At 45.5% G+C, this 17,876-nt stretch overlaps 2 protein-coding genes across 4 annotated transcripts; one reads left to right on the forward strand and one right to left on the reverse strand.

Moving 5' to 3' along the window:
* The first annotated feature begins 5,447 nt into the window (after positions 1-5,447).
* Positions 5,448-9,215, forward strand: LOC136461575 (uncharacterized). Of its 2 annotated transcripts, none has more exons than XM_066460861.1 (4): positions 5,448-6,131; positions 7,333-7,509; positions 7,686-8,102; positions 8,207-9,215. In XM_066460861.1, the coding sequence occupies exons 1-4, from the start codon at positions 5,793-5,795 to the stop codon at positions 9,014-9,016; spliced, it is 1,743 nt and encodes a 580-aa protein (XP_066316958.1). In that variant the 5' UTR covers positions 5,448-5,792; the 3' UTR covers positions 9,017-9,215. The 2 variants fall into 2 exon arrangements, with proteins under 2 accessions (XP_066316958.1, XP_066316959.1); XM_066460862.1 differs by having other exon boundaries at positions 5,993-6,131; positions 6,428-7,509.
* Positions 9,216-9,363: 148 nt separating this feature from the next.
* LOC136461574 (protein ALWAYS EARLY 3-like) lies at positions 9,364-17,664 on the reverse strand. Of its 2 annotated transcripts, none has more exons than XM_066460860.1 (16): positions 17,381-17,664; positions 16,267-16,410; positions 16,009-16,104; positions 15,845-15,907; positions 15,569-15,646; positions 14,630-14,795; positions 14,078-14,458; positions 13,431-13,514; positions 13,177-13,325; positions 12,152-12,418; positions 11,886-12,067; positions 11,498-11,780; positions 10,755-10,961; positions 10,385-10,567; positions 10,150-10,296; positions 9,364-10,057 (listed from the first exon to the last, which is right to left on the reverse strand). In XM_066460860.1, the coding sequence occupies exons 2-16, from the start codon at positions 16,372-16,374 to the stop codon at positions 9,857-9,859; spliced, it is 2,595 nt and encodes an 864-aa protein (XP_066316957.1). In that variant the 5' UTR covers positions 16,375-16,410; positions 17,381-17,664; the 3' UTR covers positions 9,364-9,856. The 2 variants fall into 2 exon arrangements, with proteins under 2 accessions (XP_066316957.1, XP_066316956.1); XM_066460859.1 differs by having other exon boundaries at positions 14,630-14,798.
* Positions 17,665-17,876: the final 212 nt, after the last annotated feature.

Below are 17,876 nucleotides of genomic sequence, written 5' to 3' on the forward strand. Positions count from 1 at the left end.
ACTTATCGAGAACTCAAACTTCACTAATATTTATATTTATATTTATATTTCCATAATTGTACTATAAAAATATATTTCACTAATAAATATCATTAGATTAGTTGTAAAATTACGAAAATACAAATATTGATTTTCTATATACTAAGTCAAACATAAAAAGGTTAACTTGTCAATAAACTGAGATGTGTACTTAGGTATTCCAAGGCGTCGAGGCGGCCTCCGGCCAGCGTGTGCGTGTGACGCTTTAGAGCCGCTTGCATATATCTCTATGCTTCGTTATTATAAAGAAGAAAAATATCTCCCCAACTTTTTCATTTTTAGAAATTTTCTTAGCTAGCTTTCCAGAGGCAAGACTTTGTGGAAACAGGCTTCTATTCGGCTATTCCACACGTGACCAAGTCCGGAAAATGGTCTTTCTCCTGCACCCATCGAGGCGAAACAGCAGGAGACGACGACGCGCATGCTAGCGCGTGCAAACGGAACATTCGGCTCTGTATATATATCCATTCATTCACATTCACATTCACATTCACATAGTACTACACGCGTTTCCTTTAATTTACAACTTCAATTCTTCTCCAAAACTGAAAGGAATACATATCGATGGCACGCCATAGAAATTTGGCATAATGACAACCAAAAAAGAGATGTTTGATAGTTTCATGTTTGCTATAGAAGCAACAAAATTTACTACCATTCCACCTCATCTTTGCTAAGTTATCCCTAGTTACAATGACCTCCTTTTTTTAAATACCACAAGAAAATCTTTTTTTTAGTGGCACCTTACGTCAAATTTCCTATGACACCTTTACCCTGATATTAACAAGAAAATGGTACATTGACTTAACAGAGAACATTCCATTTTATGTAAACGCCAAAATAAGTTATCCTGTTGAAAGTGCATTTGCCCTCGCTGTGGGTTTTGGTGTTTTAATGACATCCAAATTAGGGACTAACGAGTTCATTAAGTGACATTGTAGCTTTTAGTCTCTTGAAAGATTTAAAGGATAATTTTTATGAAATGGCACCCCTCAATTCAAAGTTCAAACGGCGTCCAGACTCAAGTGGTCTCAATTCCTTTTCTAGTTTTGAAATTGAGTAAAACATCGTACTACAAAGTGGGATGCAAATCTAGGTGGTCTAGTGCTCAAGTACCTAACTAAAAACAATTGATAGACACTCAAACACAGCATGAGCACTTAGGGCTTGGCTTGGAGCTTTCCTCTATCGAAAGTTCCGACGGGTGTCGGAAGTTCCGATGAGGTTCTGCGCAGCCCCTGCAGACAATGTCGGAACATCGGAAGTTCCGACGACGTTTGCTCTCGCAGCCAATCGTCGGTGTTGCGCCGGAAGTTCTCAACTTCCAAGCATCGGAAGTGACAATTGTCAGAAGTTCCGACAATTCTTTTCGCGCAAAATTAGATTCCTTGTCCATACTGTTCCCTGTACGAAAACCCTAGGTGTCGAAAGTTCTGACACTAAGCGTTGGAACTTCCGCCGCCACCCAGAACAGCTAGATTTCCCTTGTGGGGTAAATATCACTCTTCTTCTCTTCTATCCGTTACCCACTCCATTACTCACGACCTACCTTCAGAAAAAACTAGCCTCCTAGGTTTCAAAGCCCCCTCCTCTCCTCCACTTTGCTCCTAAATACAAATCTTGCAAGAGTTTGAGTTGAGAGAAGGGTTCTTGGTGAGAGAAACATCAAAGCAAGCTTTAGCACTTTTTATTCGTCAAGCCAGTTGGATTTATGGTTGTTACTCTTGGGGCTTTGTCCCTAGCCAGCTAGACGGTTGCCCGAGAACTCTTGGTCTGTGGGAGAACCCCGGAAAGTTTGTGTTGCCCTTGATTTTCTAGTGACGAACTCAAATTGACCTTTGTACCGCTTGGGAGAGGCAAGGAGGTGACAGAGACTACCATACCACCAGAGCTACCTCGAGGAGGCATACAATGCCACAAGAATTCCTTACCTCTACAATGGTCTTTAAGGAAATTTTGCGAGCACTCCCTCTTTCCTGTTCCCGATAAGGCTACAAAGTCTCTAGGTCCTTCTCTCCTACTCAATCAGACACAATTTTTTTAATCCCCTAATCCATTGCAATCGCAGTAGGTACTACCATGTATCTATATAGAAGTTTCTTTGCACAACTTTAATTCATGATACTCTCTCTCTCTCTCTCTCTCTCTCTCTCTCTCTCTCTCTCTCTCTATATATATATATATATATATATATATATATATATATATATAACAATAACAATTGTATATTGTAATAGTTATATACGCATATGCGGCAAGTGCACCCTGATAGGGTACCTGCTGGAGCTCCATGGAGTTAACAGAGAGGGAGGGGAGATGCATGGGAAGAGAAAGAAAAGGGAGAGAGAAGGGAGAGAGAGGGATTGGAGGAAAAAGAGAAATAAGCGTGCTGTAAAGTTTGTTGTTACGTCTCCATCGTTGTGATCACGCCTCTATGCTTGTTACTGTAAAGAAGAAAATATCTCCACAACTTTTTTTATTTTTAAATAGACATTTTCTTAGCTAGCTATCGAGAGACAAGACTTTGTTAAAACAACTCCTATATATATTCGGCTATTCCACACGTGACCAATATGATGTGCGTGGTGGTCCGGAAAATGATCTTTCTCCTGCCCCCATCGAGGCCAAACAGCAGGATTGCAAACGGAACATTCGGCCCTGTATATATTCATTCATTCACATAGTACTACACGCGTTCCCTTTAATTTACAACTTCAATTATTCTCCAAAACTGAAAAGGAATACATATAAATTTCTGTGGCCTAACTACACGCATAAGGAAACGGTCATGCCAGCTGTGGTCGATCGTCGATCGATGGTTGATGAGCCTGACAAGACACGGCGTAAGTACATCACGACACACCACCACGAAAAAGCAAAGAGAAACTAATAATCATGTGTACTATAATGAGAATCATTTTTGCTTCATTCCAGAAAATAATAATTAATAAAGCGCTTTCTTTAATTTCTACCATCAATCATACTAGCAAGGACCAAAAGGACAAAATGAAGGATCGGCCGGGAAAAGCCGACCAGACAGCGACGGGAGCCGCCGCCGACGCTACGGTGGTTCTTGGTACACACACGTACGCTCGGCCGCGGAAGAGCTAGCGAACGGACGAAGGCGTCGTGACGTCCACGGACGGAGCACAGTGGGGGCCAAACTGGGCTCCGGCCCCCTTGTCCAAAACAAAATTCTCAAATATAGTTTGTGGTCACTTGCATTTTGTGAAATATGACTCAACTATAAATATATATAACTATCTAGTTTTAGTCCATAACTTGGTTAAGAGTAGTTTGACAGTCTCTGTAGTCACTTAATATGTGATTAGTTAAATTTACCATAGTATATATGGTTTTATTTCTGATGTCAACATATTTCACTTGTGTTTTTATCAAGTCGGCCCCCCTTGATTTTGTGCCGTGCTCCGTCGCTGGTGACGTCGTCAATGAATCAGTGATCACCGAGTAAACTAAAAACTAATGGGCGACTGCTCCTGCTCCCACTGCTAATGCTATACTACTAGTCTAATCAGCCCAGCTACGCGCCGATGGGCGACTGTTTTGACCTGATCGTCACCCCTGGCCCACGTACGACACGCCGACGGGCGCCCGAGGCCAGGTCAGCGACGACCGAGCCTGGCTGGAGCTGGACCGGATCCAGTCACCCAGCCCATGCCTTCCTGAATTTTTTTTTTAGTTTTAAACCTTTTTGAAAATTAATTTGAAATCTAACACTGTTTGTTTTTTATTTTCAAATCTAACACTTTTGGCCGCATCTATTGCTATGGCGCGGCGAAATACATGTGTCGCGCCATGCATGGTGGCGCGGCGAAGACCGGAGACGCTGACCGATGACGTGGCAGGGTCTGCCGCGTCACCGATCTTGGCGCGTCACTGACGCGCCATAGCTAACGGCGCGGCAGTGCCAGGTTTGTGCATCTCAGCTAGCAGCATTCTGAGTCCGTATGCGATGTCTGCCTCGTTCTTCCATGCATGTCCTGAGCAAGCTGAGCGCACGTCCAACGATCAGCCGCATGCTGCCGTTTCTGCTGCTTGTGTTTCCGAGGACGAGATTGGATTAGCCTCCTCCATTCCATCGACAGCGCACTAATCAAATAGTAGTACTACGAGTAGGAGTACACTGGAGAGCGAGAGATGGCCTGTCTCGCCTCTGTCATACTGAACATGAAGCAACAAATGCCTTAATAGACTGTTTCAACGGTCGCCCATGCAACCAAGAGTAGGAGTGAACGGTCGCCCATGCAGACTTCTGTCGCAGACCTGCTTGGTACTAGCTCCGTCGAGCTTCGTGGACTGCAGACGCGAGGCCGCGCAAGCCTTGCGTGGGCCACCGGCGTGGGGGCAACGTACGACGGCGCGGCGTCCATCGCCGCGGGGACGAGCGTAAGGGCTCTACTCGTCGACGGGAGGTCGAAGAAGCTAGGAAAGTGGCCGACAGCTACGCCCCACGTAAATAGTAGCTAACGCGATTCAAAATGCCGTCCATCTCAACCCCACTCTATCCCTCACATCAAAACAAAAGATTGGATTAGTTCCGTCTCTCAAACCAACGCATGAGAATGATAGGTCTAGCCCATCTCACACTGTCTCGAAACCAAACACAAGCTAAATTCAGGAGGATGACCGCCAAACAATTTTTTACTGAGAAGTGAATATATATTGGTTGTGTGAAATAATTCTCTAAAATGACGCTGAAACCTAAATAAAAGTAAATTCTTCTAATTCACTCCACGCACATAATCACCGTACGTGTAGAGTTTATCATAAAAAACCTAGATAAATATTGTTTCAGTCCAACAATTAGCTTCATAGAGAATCTGGAGCCGAAAAAAAATCTACCTAACATGCCTTACTCTTGAAAGAGAAGGAAAAAATAGAGAATATTTGCATGAGTATCATGGGAGATCCCTCAAGCTTTAGAGAACGAAATGATCTCCAGTCCACAGCCAGAAATGCCTTACTCTTAAAAAGAGAAGGAAAAAAGGGAATATTTGCATGAGTTTCATGGGAGATCCCTCAAGCTTTAGAAAACGAAATGAAATCCGTCCCACAACCAGAATATAATAATACAATATAAAAACAAAATAAAACGTGCATGTGAGTTGTGAGCCGGAAGAGAGCCCCTCCCCGTTCCCGCGTTCGGTGACGGCCCCTGCATGTGGCGCGCAGCTGCCCCCGCGCCGTTCGCCTCGCACGTCGCGCGCGCACGCACCGGCGGTTGGTGCGGTGCCAGTGGGGCTCGGCTGGCTGGCCGTCCAGCCCCACACGCCCGTCCACATCCAATCCCGCGCGGCCACGCTGGCTCCACCGTTGACACCCTGGACCCGCACGCGCATATCCCCCGGATCCCCTGCGGGCGGCTATTAAAGGCTCCGCGGCCCGCAACGGGCGGCCCTGCGCTGCCCTGGCTTGGCCATCTTCTTGTTGTCTGTCGCCTCGGGGCAGTTGAAATTAACGACGCCGAGACCGCGACGAGGCCCGGGCGGACAGCCGGACGCCAGCGCCAGCGCCAGGGTAACGGCAGTGACACGCCCGAGGAAGGAAACAAGCAAGCAACCCACCACGCCCCTGCCTCGTCGGTGGCCAAGCGCAGCCGCCGGCCAAGCCACAGCTAGCTAGCGCGCCAGCCAGGCTCCGGCAAAGAGAGGAAGGAAGCGAGGATCGGAGAGGGGTGGTTCTTGTCAGCTGCGAGGAGGAGCGAAGTGGAGGCCGCGCCCGCCACGGTCGGGATGGTGGTGGCGAGGAAGCAGCAGCATCCGCCGCCTCCCGCCGGCGGCGCGCGTCGACGGGGCGGCGGCGTGAGGGTGGGGCCCGCGAGGCTCGAGGGCCTCCCGGCGGCGTGGCCGGGCGCCGCCGCCGTCAAGGTCAAGTGGCCCGCGCCCGGGGGCGCGCTCTCGCGGATGCTGACGGGCCGGTGGGCGCGCGGGGTCACCGCTGTCGAGGCCGTCGGCGCTGGCGGGACCGTCCGCTGGGAGGCACGCGACGGCAGCCGGTTCAGGCTCGACGTCGTCGACCCCGCCGGCGCCCGCGGCCGGCCGGAGCGCGGGGTCTTCTTCTCCGTCCTCTATGTAAGCGTCCTCCCCCCGCCCCCGCCCCCTCCCCCCCTCCTCTTGATCATCAGTTTCTTCAGCCAAATCAAATCGCCTAGTTTAGTACTGTTATTACGGATGTTGCATATGCAATCAGTAGAAACTTTGCTAGATCTTCTGTTACACTGATTTGAACCTTTCCAACATGATTTGTTTCTTTAAGGCTTCCTGATTTCATTTCCACCTTCTACAAGCATAATTTAATATACGCTCGGGTTTTTTCTAGCTTAAATTCTAATATTTTTTTTAATCAACCTGTCGTTGATATTTTGTAGCCGCATTGGTGGTAAGTTGTGCGGATACCATTTCCTGCTGTGAATTGGAGGCTTGCGATGCGACCGCAGCTTCGGTGTGGTGTGCTCGAGGTCAATGCACAGCTTTCTTTTACCTGTAGCGGTCTGGTCAGCAATTGGGGAGGAGAGGACAAGTCAAATGTTGGGCTAAGCATCATAATCCATGGTTTAGTGCTGAGCTGAGGAAAAAGTATTCATCTTTGCTGGGAGCATTTGTCTAAAGTTTTATTGTGCGTGGTTTGAAATTGAACAGGGGGGCCAAGGCCACGTGGTCCACTCCGATTGGCCCGCGTAGTTTGACTCCAGTCAGGCTTTAGTTATTTTTATTTGGTTGCGAGATCTATGTCATGGTGTTAATTTTGAGGGTTATGTTCCAACAGTGGCCCCCTCGCTTTCATGTGTGTTAAAGTTGCATTTTTCGGAAGATGCTGTTCTGCCCAAATCTTTTCTCTTCAGTGTTGATAATATGTGGTTTGTCAGTTTTCTTGTGACATTTCTGTTTCATTCCTATTTACCAACCGTTTTGTAACTACTATATTTTTAAAAACCTTTTTGGGTGGGTGAAAGTAATAACAGTAAAAATTTAATTACTAGCTTATACCGCAAGGACAACTAAATGTAACCTCCCGTGGAACAGAACCAAAGTAGGCATCAAAGAATATCTTAGGTTCCTTCCAAAGCAGTAATCTTGAAGAGCAGTACAAGCATTTACGTAGCAAGCAATGTTATTCCTTTGCCATTTCGGGGTAATCTTGAGACTTACAGTGGAATGGATCATAGAGTACCAATCAAAGCATCCACCTTCTAGCTATGTAGCCCCCCTTTTTGTGTGGATGCGTAGGCTTGTAGCCATCGAGGCTGGCAATAAGAATTGCTTTGCGACGCAGGGATTCCAAGAACAAGGCCGGGGCAAGGAGCTGGTGAGGCTGGAGGAGATCGGGACAGCCATGATAAGCCTGGAGGAGTGCTGCTGGGAGATGCAACTGCAGCAGCAGCGCCAGCAGCTGGTGGTTGTCCCCATCAGGGTCAGGAAGGACGGATGGGCAAGTGATGCCATGCTTTATGTAAGCGCGATCTTCTCCGGCTTGCTTTTTCCCCACCCTCCCCCTCCCCTTTCAATTGCCTTGCCGGCCATTTGCAGTTTTAGTGGAATTGCTTTGGATTTGGATAATAGATATGACAAATGTTTGGTGGAAATGACATGTTCTAATGAAAGAAGTGTGTGCGGTTAATTATTCAGGTGAACGTGGAGCTCGTGGATGCGAACACGCGCTCGGACATCGAAAGAGCAGTCTCGTTTAGGGAGAAGCCGAGAACGAACATGGCGCCACGGCCGACAGTGCGAGATAGCCGGAAGAGCTTGGAGGCAGCGACGTACGATGATGTTCTTGACCTGAAGCAGCTGCTTGATCTGGCTGAGAAGGAAGGCCGGGTGGCCGTGTACGGGAACAAAAGGAACTCCGACACCAGCAGCGTGAGCAGCAGCAGCAGCAGCAGCAGCACGATTAGCATCAGCAGTGCTAGCACCAGCGGCGGCGCGAGCCCAGAGCCGATCTCGACGTCGAAACGCCGGTTCCTGCCATGGATGAGGAGGAGCAGGGACTTCGACAAGAGGAGCACCGAGTCGCTCTCCCAAGAACTGCATATGAAGTGCATGGTGAGCTTCTGGCACTTGATGAAAATGAAATGTTCCTCATCATGTGCACCGGCATTGGGGAATTATAGCACTAATCGTGGTGTCACGACGACGAATCTGTGTAGGATGACGATCCGTCCGGCAGCTGGGAGACGCGCGAGTTCACGAGCAGGGACGCCGAGACGAAGCTCAGGACGCCGGTGTTCTTCGCGTCCATCGACCAGCGCGACGACAGCGCCGGCGGGGAGAGCGCGTGCACGGCGCTCGTCGCTGTCCTCGCGGCAGCGCTCCACGCCAACCACCCGACGATGCCCACCCGGCCAGAGCTGGACGCGCTCATCCGGGACGGCTCGTCGGAGTGGAGGAAGCTCTGCGACGACGAGGCGCACATGGCGCAGTTCCCGAACCGGCACTTCGACCTGGACACCGTCCTCGCGTCCCGGGCGCGGCCCATCGCGGTGCAGCACGACAAGGCCTTCGTCGGCTTCTTCCAGCCGGAAAGCTTCGCGTCGCTGTCAGGCGCCATGTCGTTCGACGACATCTGGCGCGAGATCAGCGGTGGCGAACGCGAGCCGGGCCGCGCCGACGTGTACATCGTCAGCTGGAACGACCACTTCTTTGTGCTCAAGGTGGAGAGCGACTGCTACTACATCATCGACACGCTCGGCGAGAGGCTGTACGAGGGCTGCGACAAGGCCTACATGCTGAGGTTCGACAGCTCGTCGGAGATGCAGGCCGAGGGCACACAGGAGGTGATCGTCACCGGGAAGGAATGCTGCAGGGAGTTCATCAAGAGATTCTTGGCCGCCATCCCGCTCAGGGAGGAGCTGGAGATCGAGAAAAGGGGCGCCGGCAGCATCGACGGTGGTGGCGCGCCGCACCGGCGGCTGCAGATCGAGTTCCACTTCACAGTCCTACGAGACCACGATAGATGATCAGTTGGTGATACGACAGCAGTCGGGGGATGTTCCTTCCTCCCTGATTGCAGCATTGTACTAACATAATGTAAATTCATCTGTATATCTGTATACAGTTTAAAAGAAAAAATTTACAGGGTAGGATTGATGGTTCTGGTTTTACCATTTTAGATAGGAAACAAAACATGGAGAGGAAATACAGAGTGCCGGTTGAGTACTTTTTTCTTGTTTTGGTTGGGATTTGGGTCTATCTCTGGATCATCCCTGCAATACCATTTTGTAAGCTAGCTCAGTATTACATGAATTTTACTTCTATTGAATGATGATTCAGGTGGCAAGCTCCTCTTCCTACTAAAAAAAGAAAACTTGTCGCGGTAAATCACAGTGAACGGGTCCTGAGCTCCTGGCTCGTTCATTTTAATATGTAAATTTCCTATCAAGAAACCATCCTGTGACATTACACTCAAGAATCATGACTGCAGACATACATCTTTGTTCACTACAATATCAGATATCAGCTATCCTGAATCTGTATATGGGCCTATAAACTATTCAACAACAACAACAAAGCCTTTAAGTCCCAAACGGCCTATAAACTATTCATTCAGTTATATACACAGGTTACAAGGGAGCTAGTCAGTTAATGATCGCACGCTGCATATCCAAGCTCAGGTCAGCACATCAGACTTGTGTCCTCCGTATGCTATGGTTTGCTACCATTCAACCGGACTTCCTCCATAACATCAAGCACCAACAGCGGCAAAACCTCTGTGTTTTGAACTCACAGCAGAAGAAGCAGCCTATTCTTCCGCAGGGCCTGCAAGAAGGCAGCAAGAGTCTATCCGGCTCAGGGCCAAGTTACATGGGAGAGACAGGAGGGTTGCAATTGCCCAATGCTGTTGGCACACGTGCAAATATCTGGCTCCTTATGATACCGATGAACCTCTTTATTTCTTCGTAGACTGCGAGGTTCTCTGGATAGCTTGGACGCAGCATTGACAAAGCGTGCTCCAAGACGCCTGCTATGCTATCAAATTCATGCCACGAGTCGCTAAGGCGCTGCACAAAATTGGAACAGGAACATAAGAGATGAAAATAGCTTCTAACCACAGCTTCTCCAGTCTCAATAACAAGACATGTCAGTATTTTACCTTGATTGAAAGAGCTGTTGCGATGCATTTTGATATTAGGTCAGATGGATGTTGCGTGCTACGAGCAGATTCAGAACCTGGGCCTACACAACCTGTCGCTTGATTTGACATGCATAACTTTTCATCGTCTCTACCTCCAGAGTTTGCCTATATAACACATAAGCAACATATCAAATGAAACTATGAGGAACATGTTGCACAGAGTCCAGTAATTGCCAGCTAGGTTTTAACATACCTGCATTTCTTCATCAACCATCTGCCTGGCTTGTGATAGTGATCTTTCTACAAATGCAGCTATAAATGACTCTAGCTCATCGTTGTGACCAGCATTATTGTCTGGGCAATCTCTAGATGATTTTGTAGGGCCATCAGATGTACTCCTATGTGGCGGTCTTTCATTATTTACAATAGATTCTGCCTGCAAATGAAGCATCAACAAAAACTTAGCCCTGAGATACTAATCATGATAATTGCATTTTATGAATGAGTGGAGGACTAAGCACTGCTATGTGAATATATAGTTACTTAGCCTGAGCAAGTACTATATGTTGAACCTCACTCTAAAATTTATGAACCCTGAGGAAAAGAATTTTAAAAAAGATAACCTTAGGCTGTATATCTGATGTTAAACGCAGTTTTTTGAGCCCCTCAAGTACAGTAGCTCCATTTACAGCATGGTCCCCGTTCTCACTTGGTGTAAGGTCAGGAATGTGATCCATCTCCAGTATGCTGTACGCATTATTTGAAAGGTAGCTCCTTCTCATGTTGTCAGGACGATTATACAGCCAATTAACTGGCATACAATCAGTGTCCTGAAACCAAATAAGTTCAGGTATGTATCTTTATGTAACATAGCATCAGACTGTCAGACTGAAATTCTAAAGCTCATGAATGCAGAAGATTGTGAATAAGTAACAAATCCTCACCAAGTTCAAGGAAAATATGATCCAAAGTATAAGTACTAAAAATGCATCATAAAGCAAGCATGCCCCATGCCAAATCAAAGAGAAACTTGTATGCAGCATAGTCAGTACCAGATCAAGATTGCAGTTGGATGCGACAGCTACCATGCTGACAATCCACTTTTGAAAAGTTTTTTTTATTGTGAAAACATGCTAGTAGTCTCCACATGTAAAGGGCAAAAAAGCTTGCCACTACATTTGCACAGGAATAGGCTTACAGAAAAAAAAAAAGAACTAGAGCAATGTTCAATGAATTGTGAAATTGATTCTTCAAAGTGAAAACTAAAGGTTTGACGCTTATAACATGAAAAAAGGCCATCTTACCAGCATAATATAAAAAGTCTTACTGACAATTGATGAAAGCAGCTGAAACAGAAACTACATACCTTTACAATATCAACACCAAGGTCAGGATCATCAAAATGGACCTTGTAACAATCCAGCCCCATCATCACCACTTTGCCATCACAAAGTTCCCTAGAACTTGGATGACGAACAATAACCTGCTGACCAATTGAAAATGGCCTAGCTAGGTCTGCAGGTAGAGAATCCCGTAAACCATTACTGAGTTGAGCATAGATTTTTCTAACTTGCTCACGATAATCCTCAAGTTTTTCTTTTTCCACAGCCAGAAAATTATTTGAAAATCGCCGTGGTTTACCAAGGGAGCTGCAGGAAAAACTTGTTCAGTGTATATAGCATAAACAAACACAATGCTGACAGAATTGACAATGAAACAAAGACTGTGTCCTCCAAGGTTTGCTTGGTTTATACCTCCGAATTGCGCTCCATTCTGATCTAGTCAACTTTGAAAGATGACTCAATTTTGCATGATCTAAGTAGTGCACAAACTCATTATTTGAAAACCATGGATAATCAACTGCGCTGTAGAACCACTCATATGTGCACCATTGACGAAGTGGTTGGGATGAAAAACAGTGCAGCAATTTCTTTGCCTGAACATAGTCAACAGTTAGGATAGAAGTCTAAGAGCAGGGCATATCTCAACTTGTAATATTGATAAAAGGTGGGTAGACTACCTGTAAATTATCTGAACCTTCATTGCATGACATATGCTTTGTTTTGCAATGCATTTGAGATTTCCGTCTGGTCCTTCCAGACATTCTAACTTCAGGCTTGGTTTCCGTTTGTGCATTGGGGACTTCAGCAGAAATATCTTCAGATGCTTCTGGTATCCCCACTCTTCCAGAGTCAGTACACAAGAAAGAATCATCAGTGATACCAACCCTCAGTGTTTCCGGCAGGACTAAATTATTACCACAAATGTTTTGTGCTTCAGCAGGCACCTGTGACACAAAAAGAATGAGAGAGAGAGAGGGAGAGAGAGAGAGAGAGAGAGAGAGAGAGAGTTAAGATGATTTCGAATATTTAAGATGATTTCGAATGATAAATAAACATATATAAACAGTGCACACCACCACCAGCTCGGAATAATTGATCAAAATGAATGCCCTTAAACATTATTCCCAGAACATTATAAATTCAATGGGATGCAAGTGGCATTGAGTTAAAAAATGGAAGATAACAATTGAAGGAATGAACCAACTATGAGTGAATTCCGACAGCATAAGATACACTAAAGCAATTTCACAAGTTCATTAATCTCATCTTGGTTCCACCAAAACAAATAAATCATAACACTGACAAGGAAACAGTTGACTCAAAGTAGAAAATGAACATAGATGAGCCAATCGAATTTTATTTCCTAGATTGACCAGTAAAGGGACCATAAATTTAGATAGGAAGTACTCCCTCCACCCAAAAAGGTCTAGAGTAGTGCTCAGCCAAAACATCTTAAGTTTGACTAAATTTATATAAAATGTTATTAATGCTTATCATACTAAAGAAGTATCACTAGGATTTGCCATGGAATATATTTTTATAATATACCTATATGGAGTCTTAAATGTTAGTACCATTTTCCATAAACTCAGTAAAACTTTACTTAGTTTGACTGACCAAACCTAGAATTGCATCTTTTTTGGGATGGAGGTAGTACATAAAACAAGGTTCAATTTATTATTTTTGTTTAAAAAAAACTTACCTCTGCATCTAATATCTTCTTATGTTTTTTCTTCCTAGTCTTGGAAGCACTGGATTTAACAACAGGCTTCCCTTGTTTAGATACATCAATGATAGGGTGGTCTTCCTCCCTTCTGTGAGATAACGCAGAGTCAGTTTTCCCAAGTGAACCTGGATCAGTACATGAGAAGAAGAGATACATAAGAAATTATCAACATGGCTAACATATAATGTGGGGAAAAAAAGATGGAACTACGAGCAGTGACAGAAGCTGACCTGAAGGAATATTAATCTCTAGTTTTGACATTTTAGAGGGTGCATTCACCAGGCTATTCAATACATCCAAGACCAACATATCATCTGCAACCATAACAGAACAGCAGCAGTCAAATATTTTCATCTAAAACAGTACTAATAACTAGTAAAACATTACACTGCTTATTAACCTTAGCAGTACCAAGGATTACTAAAAAGGATGCCTTTCAACAATAATATGAGTGAAATCCTATGACGAGGAATATGCACCAGACAGCAATTATGTGGTTGAAGAAGTGAACATAATGAATGCTCAATCACATATTGTACAGGGGGTCAGGGGTTTTGTTCTGGTTGCATTTTGTAAACCTAGTTCATCTGTGTGCCAGATCTGTATTTTCTTTTTCCACGGTAGTGGGCTGGAGGCTAAAGGGTTGATGGGGTGTGTGCTCAGGCTCAAGCTTTCAAAACATAGCCTGGAAATCTAGTATGCAGAAATTCAGCAGATCTGAGGATGAATATGTACCATAATAGTACACAAGTATAAAGTACTTCGTATACAGAAAATGGAATTGGAAGCAAGGCAGAAAATAAAGTCTGCATAAATAATGAGTATGTTGACATTTTGTCAATAAAAGTGAAAAGAATGAACCAATTGCTAAAAGTACCTTCAGAAATACTGTCGATAAGTATCTGATTGTTGTTTAGTGAATCAACTAGCTTATTCCCTTCTTTAGATGCCATCGTTGTCTCATGCTCAACTATACCAGTCTGACCTTCCGCCATAGTTTGCTGAATTCTTGTTTTCTTAAAATCTTGACCAGCCTTGTTTGCTTCAGCAAAGCCAGAAACTCTGTCCGGAGAGTACTCATTTGTTGGAACAATAGCACAGTCGTTATTGGCTACTTCATATTTTCTCTTGGTAGAATTGATGACGTTTTCAATTCGTGGTGTGGCCTCATCAATGGTACTCCTGTCTGCAGGAGCTATAACTGGTATACGAGGAGTACGCCTCCGAACAGCATGATTTCGGTTGTTCCTGACCAATTCTGAAGAAACAAAAAAGCTGCTTAAACTTCTTAGGCAACAAATTATCCAATAAAAAAATACTTCTCAAACTATCTGCTAACAGTTTCCTCCTTAGTAGGCAATCCTTATGAGAAAGACTGAAAGGTTATTAAGGGAAACAGAAGATGACATATTTTTGTTATGATACTCACCGCCATAGTATCGTTTTTTGAAGGAAGCTGAAAATCCAGAAATTTTCCCTTCATGACAGTTGTGCGGGTCAGGTCCATCAATTGATTTCTGTTGTTCTCCATGTTTCCTTGCCTTTCCAGATGCTCTGACTATGTGATCATATCCTCTATGACTCGTGGTTTTCTCCTGCTGTTTCAAGCATCACAAGTCAGTCAATGAAAAAAATGTCAATCTAATTCGGATAAAACCATGTTGTGTAGGCATGCTGATAAAAAATAACAAACTAGGTTAAAACTCTGTATCAAGTTTTATAACCTTTACAATTCATTTGTTTTGTCTTGTCTATCCCACATTGCATTTCCATCTCATCATTCACCTGTTTGTATGAATCGTGCTTCAGAGCCTAAGAAGTGCCAACTATGGTAAAACGACCCAAGCGGCTCTAGGTTGGACGCTGTTTGATGTTAGAAACACCAGCATCACTACAGAGTACAGCCTCCCATTCTTTTAGGGCAAACACATAATTAAAAATTTAAAGTTGGTGACATTTGACTGATGATTACTCTAATGCTATGTACATAGTGTTATGAAAATGGTGTACCATTGCATTCATATATAAAAGTACTTTACTATGATCTTGATTTTATTGTTGTGAACAATAATGTTATAACAAGAAAATGGTAAAAAAGTTAGCTTTCAAGACTGCACCAAGCCAAACCAGACCTCAAATTATGAAACAAAGGGACTATGTATAGCTATTCTTATATTTAATAAAATTGTCATAGCATATGTTGGAACAATAATGATCAGGCGTGCTGATCTTCATTATAACAAGCTTAGCATGGTAGCTTCATATGGACAAATGTGCACTTGATCAAATAACAAATGAAAGAAATTGAGGGTCGTTCTACGTATCCAAAAAAACAATAATTCGAACAAGTAACCGATCATAAGCTAACCGAAGCATTGTGATGACCAGTCACCAGCGCAATAAATCCCATGGCAGTAGCTTCACGTTCTGGAAGAGATAAGAAAGTCTACCAAAAGAAATAAAACATGTCAATCCACAAGGATCATAGAGTGCAACATGGCATTCAAATAAGTACTATTTCTGCAGCATGTTATATCATCCTATATGAGCAGAAAAACACTATCTTAAGTTTGACAAAGCCATGTAAACAGTGGAGGATGCAGAGATGGTGCACTTTGGAAAGAGCTACAGAGTTCAGACTCACCCGATGTAAAGTGTAAAGAGACCGCACCATGTCCGATGACTTACCACCTACCGCTATGCTGATCTGCATAAGCAAATTCACCGATCAAAATTCACAATGCCATGACACCTCGAATGATACTTACAAATGATGGAGAAGAACAAAGGGAAACAGACAGTTCGAACCTTTTTCCAGTCCTTCCCATGTTGACGGTAGGCTTCATAAAAGTTTGTAAGTTCATCCTTGCTCCATTTGGGATGTAAGTCTGAAATTTTCCTCTTCTGCAAAACAAAATTATTTTGATGAATGAGAGAACTGAATACTACATCACTGCAGAGTAGAATGTTAATTTAGATGATATGATGTCACAATTACTGGTCTCTATCTACAGCCCATCTATCATAAATCTCTGTACAGCTTCCAAGAGAAATAAATATGCGTACTTTCTGTTTAGCTTTGCTTGAACTAGATGGATCATCATGCTGCTGTTGATCTTCATATCCTTTTACTATGGTCTTGTTAATAGCTCGAGAACCCTTTGCTGGGCCCATCAAAACAGTCCTTTACTTCAGACTCGACAAATATTGCTGCGAGCAACAAATGAAATATCAGTAAGGCCGAAGTCAAAGCAACATTTGGGCAACAAAAATATATCGATAAAACAAGAATGTCATGTCATTCACATTCATAAGTTCTGTAATTCCCTGCAACCTTCAAAAACTTCCACATGCTTACTTTAGTCAAGCTAAGATGCAGTGAAAAGGATCGAACTCTTTTTTAAAGAAAAAACTCATTCGACGACCCGTTTACTACTGAGATCAAAGCAAGCCATCAACCTCAGAAAAGAAAAGAAACTAAACAAAGCAACCCATCCCATATCATTCAGGAATCAAAAGTAAAGAGGAATTCGTTAGAAAAATCCATACTTTCCAAAGCCCGTGCCAAAAGAATAACTCGAAATAAACAAAACGCGTTTCATTGTTTTTTTTTCGCACAAAATTTGAACACCAAAGCTATGGCCTACACAAAATCCGCCAAACCGACCAAATTCTCTCCTAATTTATGATGCGTGACAACGACGGATCACACCACAGTGGACGTGCAGCCCTTTTATGTCACGAAGGCGTGAAGAGCGGTGGTAAACCCGCTGCTGGAGGGACGAGCGTCGCGGCGGCTTCGGGGTTGGGCGGGAGGAGAAGTAGGAGATCGAACCGGGCACCACCGTGCTGGCGCGCGGACAGGGCCGACTCTGGAGGAGCGCCTTCGCTGGCAGCTGCGATCCAGGCCAGTGCGGCCTCGCGAGCAGCGAAGAGGCTTCTGCCGCCAGCAGCCGCGCTTGACTCGATTACCCCCAGCCACAGCACCGGGTGCTCCGATGAACCCAGCCTCCCTTCCTCCCTCGTCGCAGAAACAACGCGAAACCCGCAAATTCCGCAACCCGCAAAACCGCGCAGAAAACCACAAGCAGAAATCGACCTCACACCACCACCCGAACCACATCGGCGGAGATCGCCCACCCCGCGGAATTCCAGAGCTAAGACCCGCAGAGGAGCTCACCTGGGTCGGATCTGGACGAGATCGCGCGCGCGAGGGCGCCTCTCGGACGCCCGAGCCGCGCTCCCTCCGGCGCCGCCGCCGCAGAGGCGAAACCACGCGTCCACGCCGGCAGAGGCTTGGGGCCCGGCGGCGAGAAGGTGCTGCTCGGGGGGCTGGTTCCGGCGGCGTGGATGGATCGGGGAGGACGGGAGCGGAGGAGATGGGGCGGCGAGTGCGGGTGGCCGGTTTGCGTTTCTGCTGCGCTGCAGCCGCGGCTTGGCGGGCGAGGGATACAAGTAGAGAAAAGGGAAGAGGAAGAGAGGAGGAGACGGGTGGGAGCAGCCCTGCGAAGGTGGGTGGAGGCGCTTACATGTGGGCCACACGCGAGTTCGCGCGTTTGAAAATTAGGGTCGGGGGAAGTTGTAGCTCGGGAGAGCGACGCGGCGCAGCGTGGGCCTTGGGCCGTCGTGTAGATCTTGGGCCGGTAGATGGGTCTGTGGCGGTCGAGAAAGCACGC

Source organism: Miscanthus floridulus, chromosome 6 (genome assembly GCF_019320115.1).
Source record: "Miscanthus floridulus cultivar M001 chromosome 6, ASM1932011v1, whole genome shotgun sequence".
Taxonomy (NCBI): Eukaryota; Viridiplantae; Streptophyta; class Magnoliopsida; order Poales; family Poaceae; genus Miscanthus; species Miscanthus floridulus.

What these genes read in the sequence shown, in the direction of transcription:
- LOC136461575 (XM_066460861.1), top strand. Translation starts at nt 5,793, where the DNA reads ATGGTGGTGGCGAGGAAGCAGCAGCATCCGCCGCCTCCCGCCGGCGGC. An exon ending in TCTTCTTCTCCGTCCTCTAT is followed by an intron (nt 6,132 to 7,332) that starts GTAAGCGTCCTC and finishes TTTGCGACGCAG; the next exon opens with GGATTCCAAGAACAAGGCCG. An exon ending in CAAGTGATGCCATGCTTTAT is followed by an intron (nt 7,510 to 7,685) that starts GTAAGCGCGATC and finishes TTAATTATTCAG; the next exon opens with GTGAACGTGGAGCTCGTGGA.
- LOC136461574 (XM_066460859.1), bottom strand. Translation starts at nt 16,374, where the DNA reads ATGGGCCCAGCAAAGGGTTCTCGAGCTATTAACAAGACCATAGTAAAA. An exon ending in CAAAAAACGATACTATGGCG is followed by an intron (nt 14,459 to 14,629) that starts GTGAGTATCATA and finishes TTGTTTCTTCAG; the next exon opens with AATTGGTCAGGAACAACCGA. An exon ending in CAACAGCTCTTTCAATCAAG is followed by an intron (nt 10,058 to 10,149) that starts GTAAAATACTGA and finishes AATTTTGTGCAG; the next exon opens with CGCCTTAGCGACTCGTGGCA.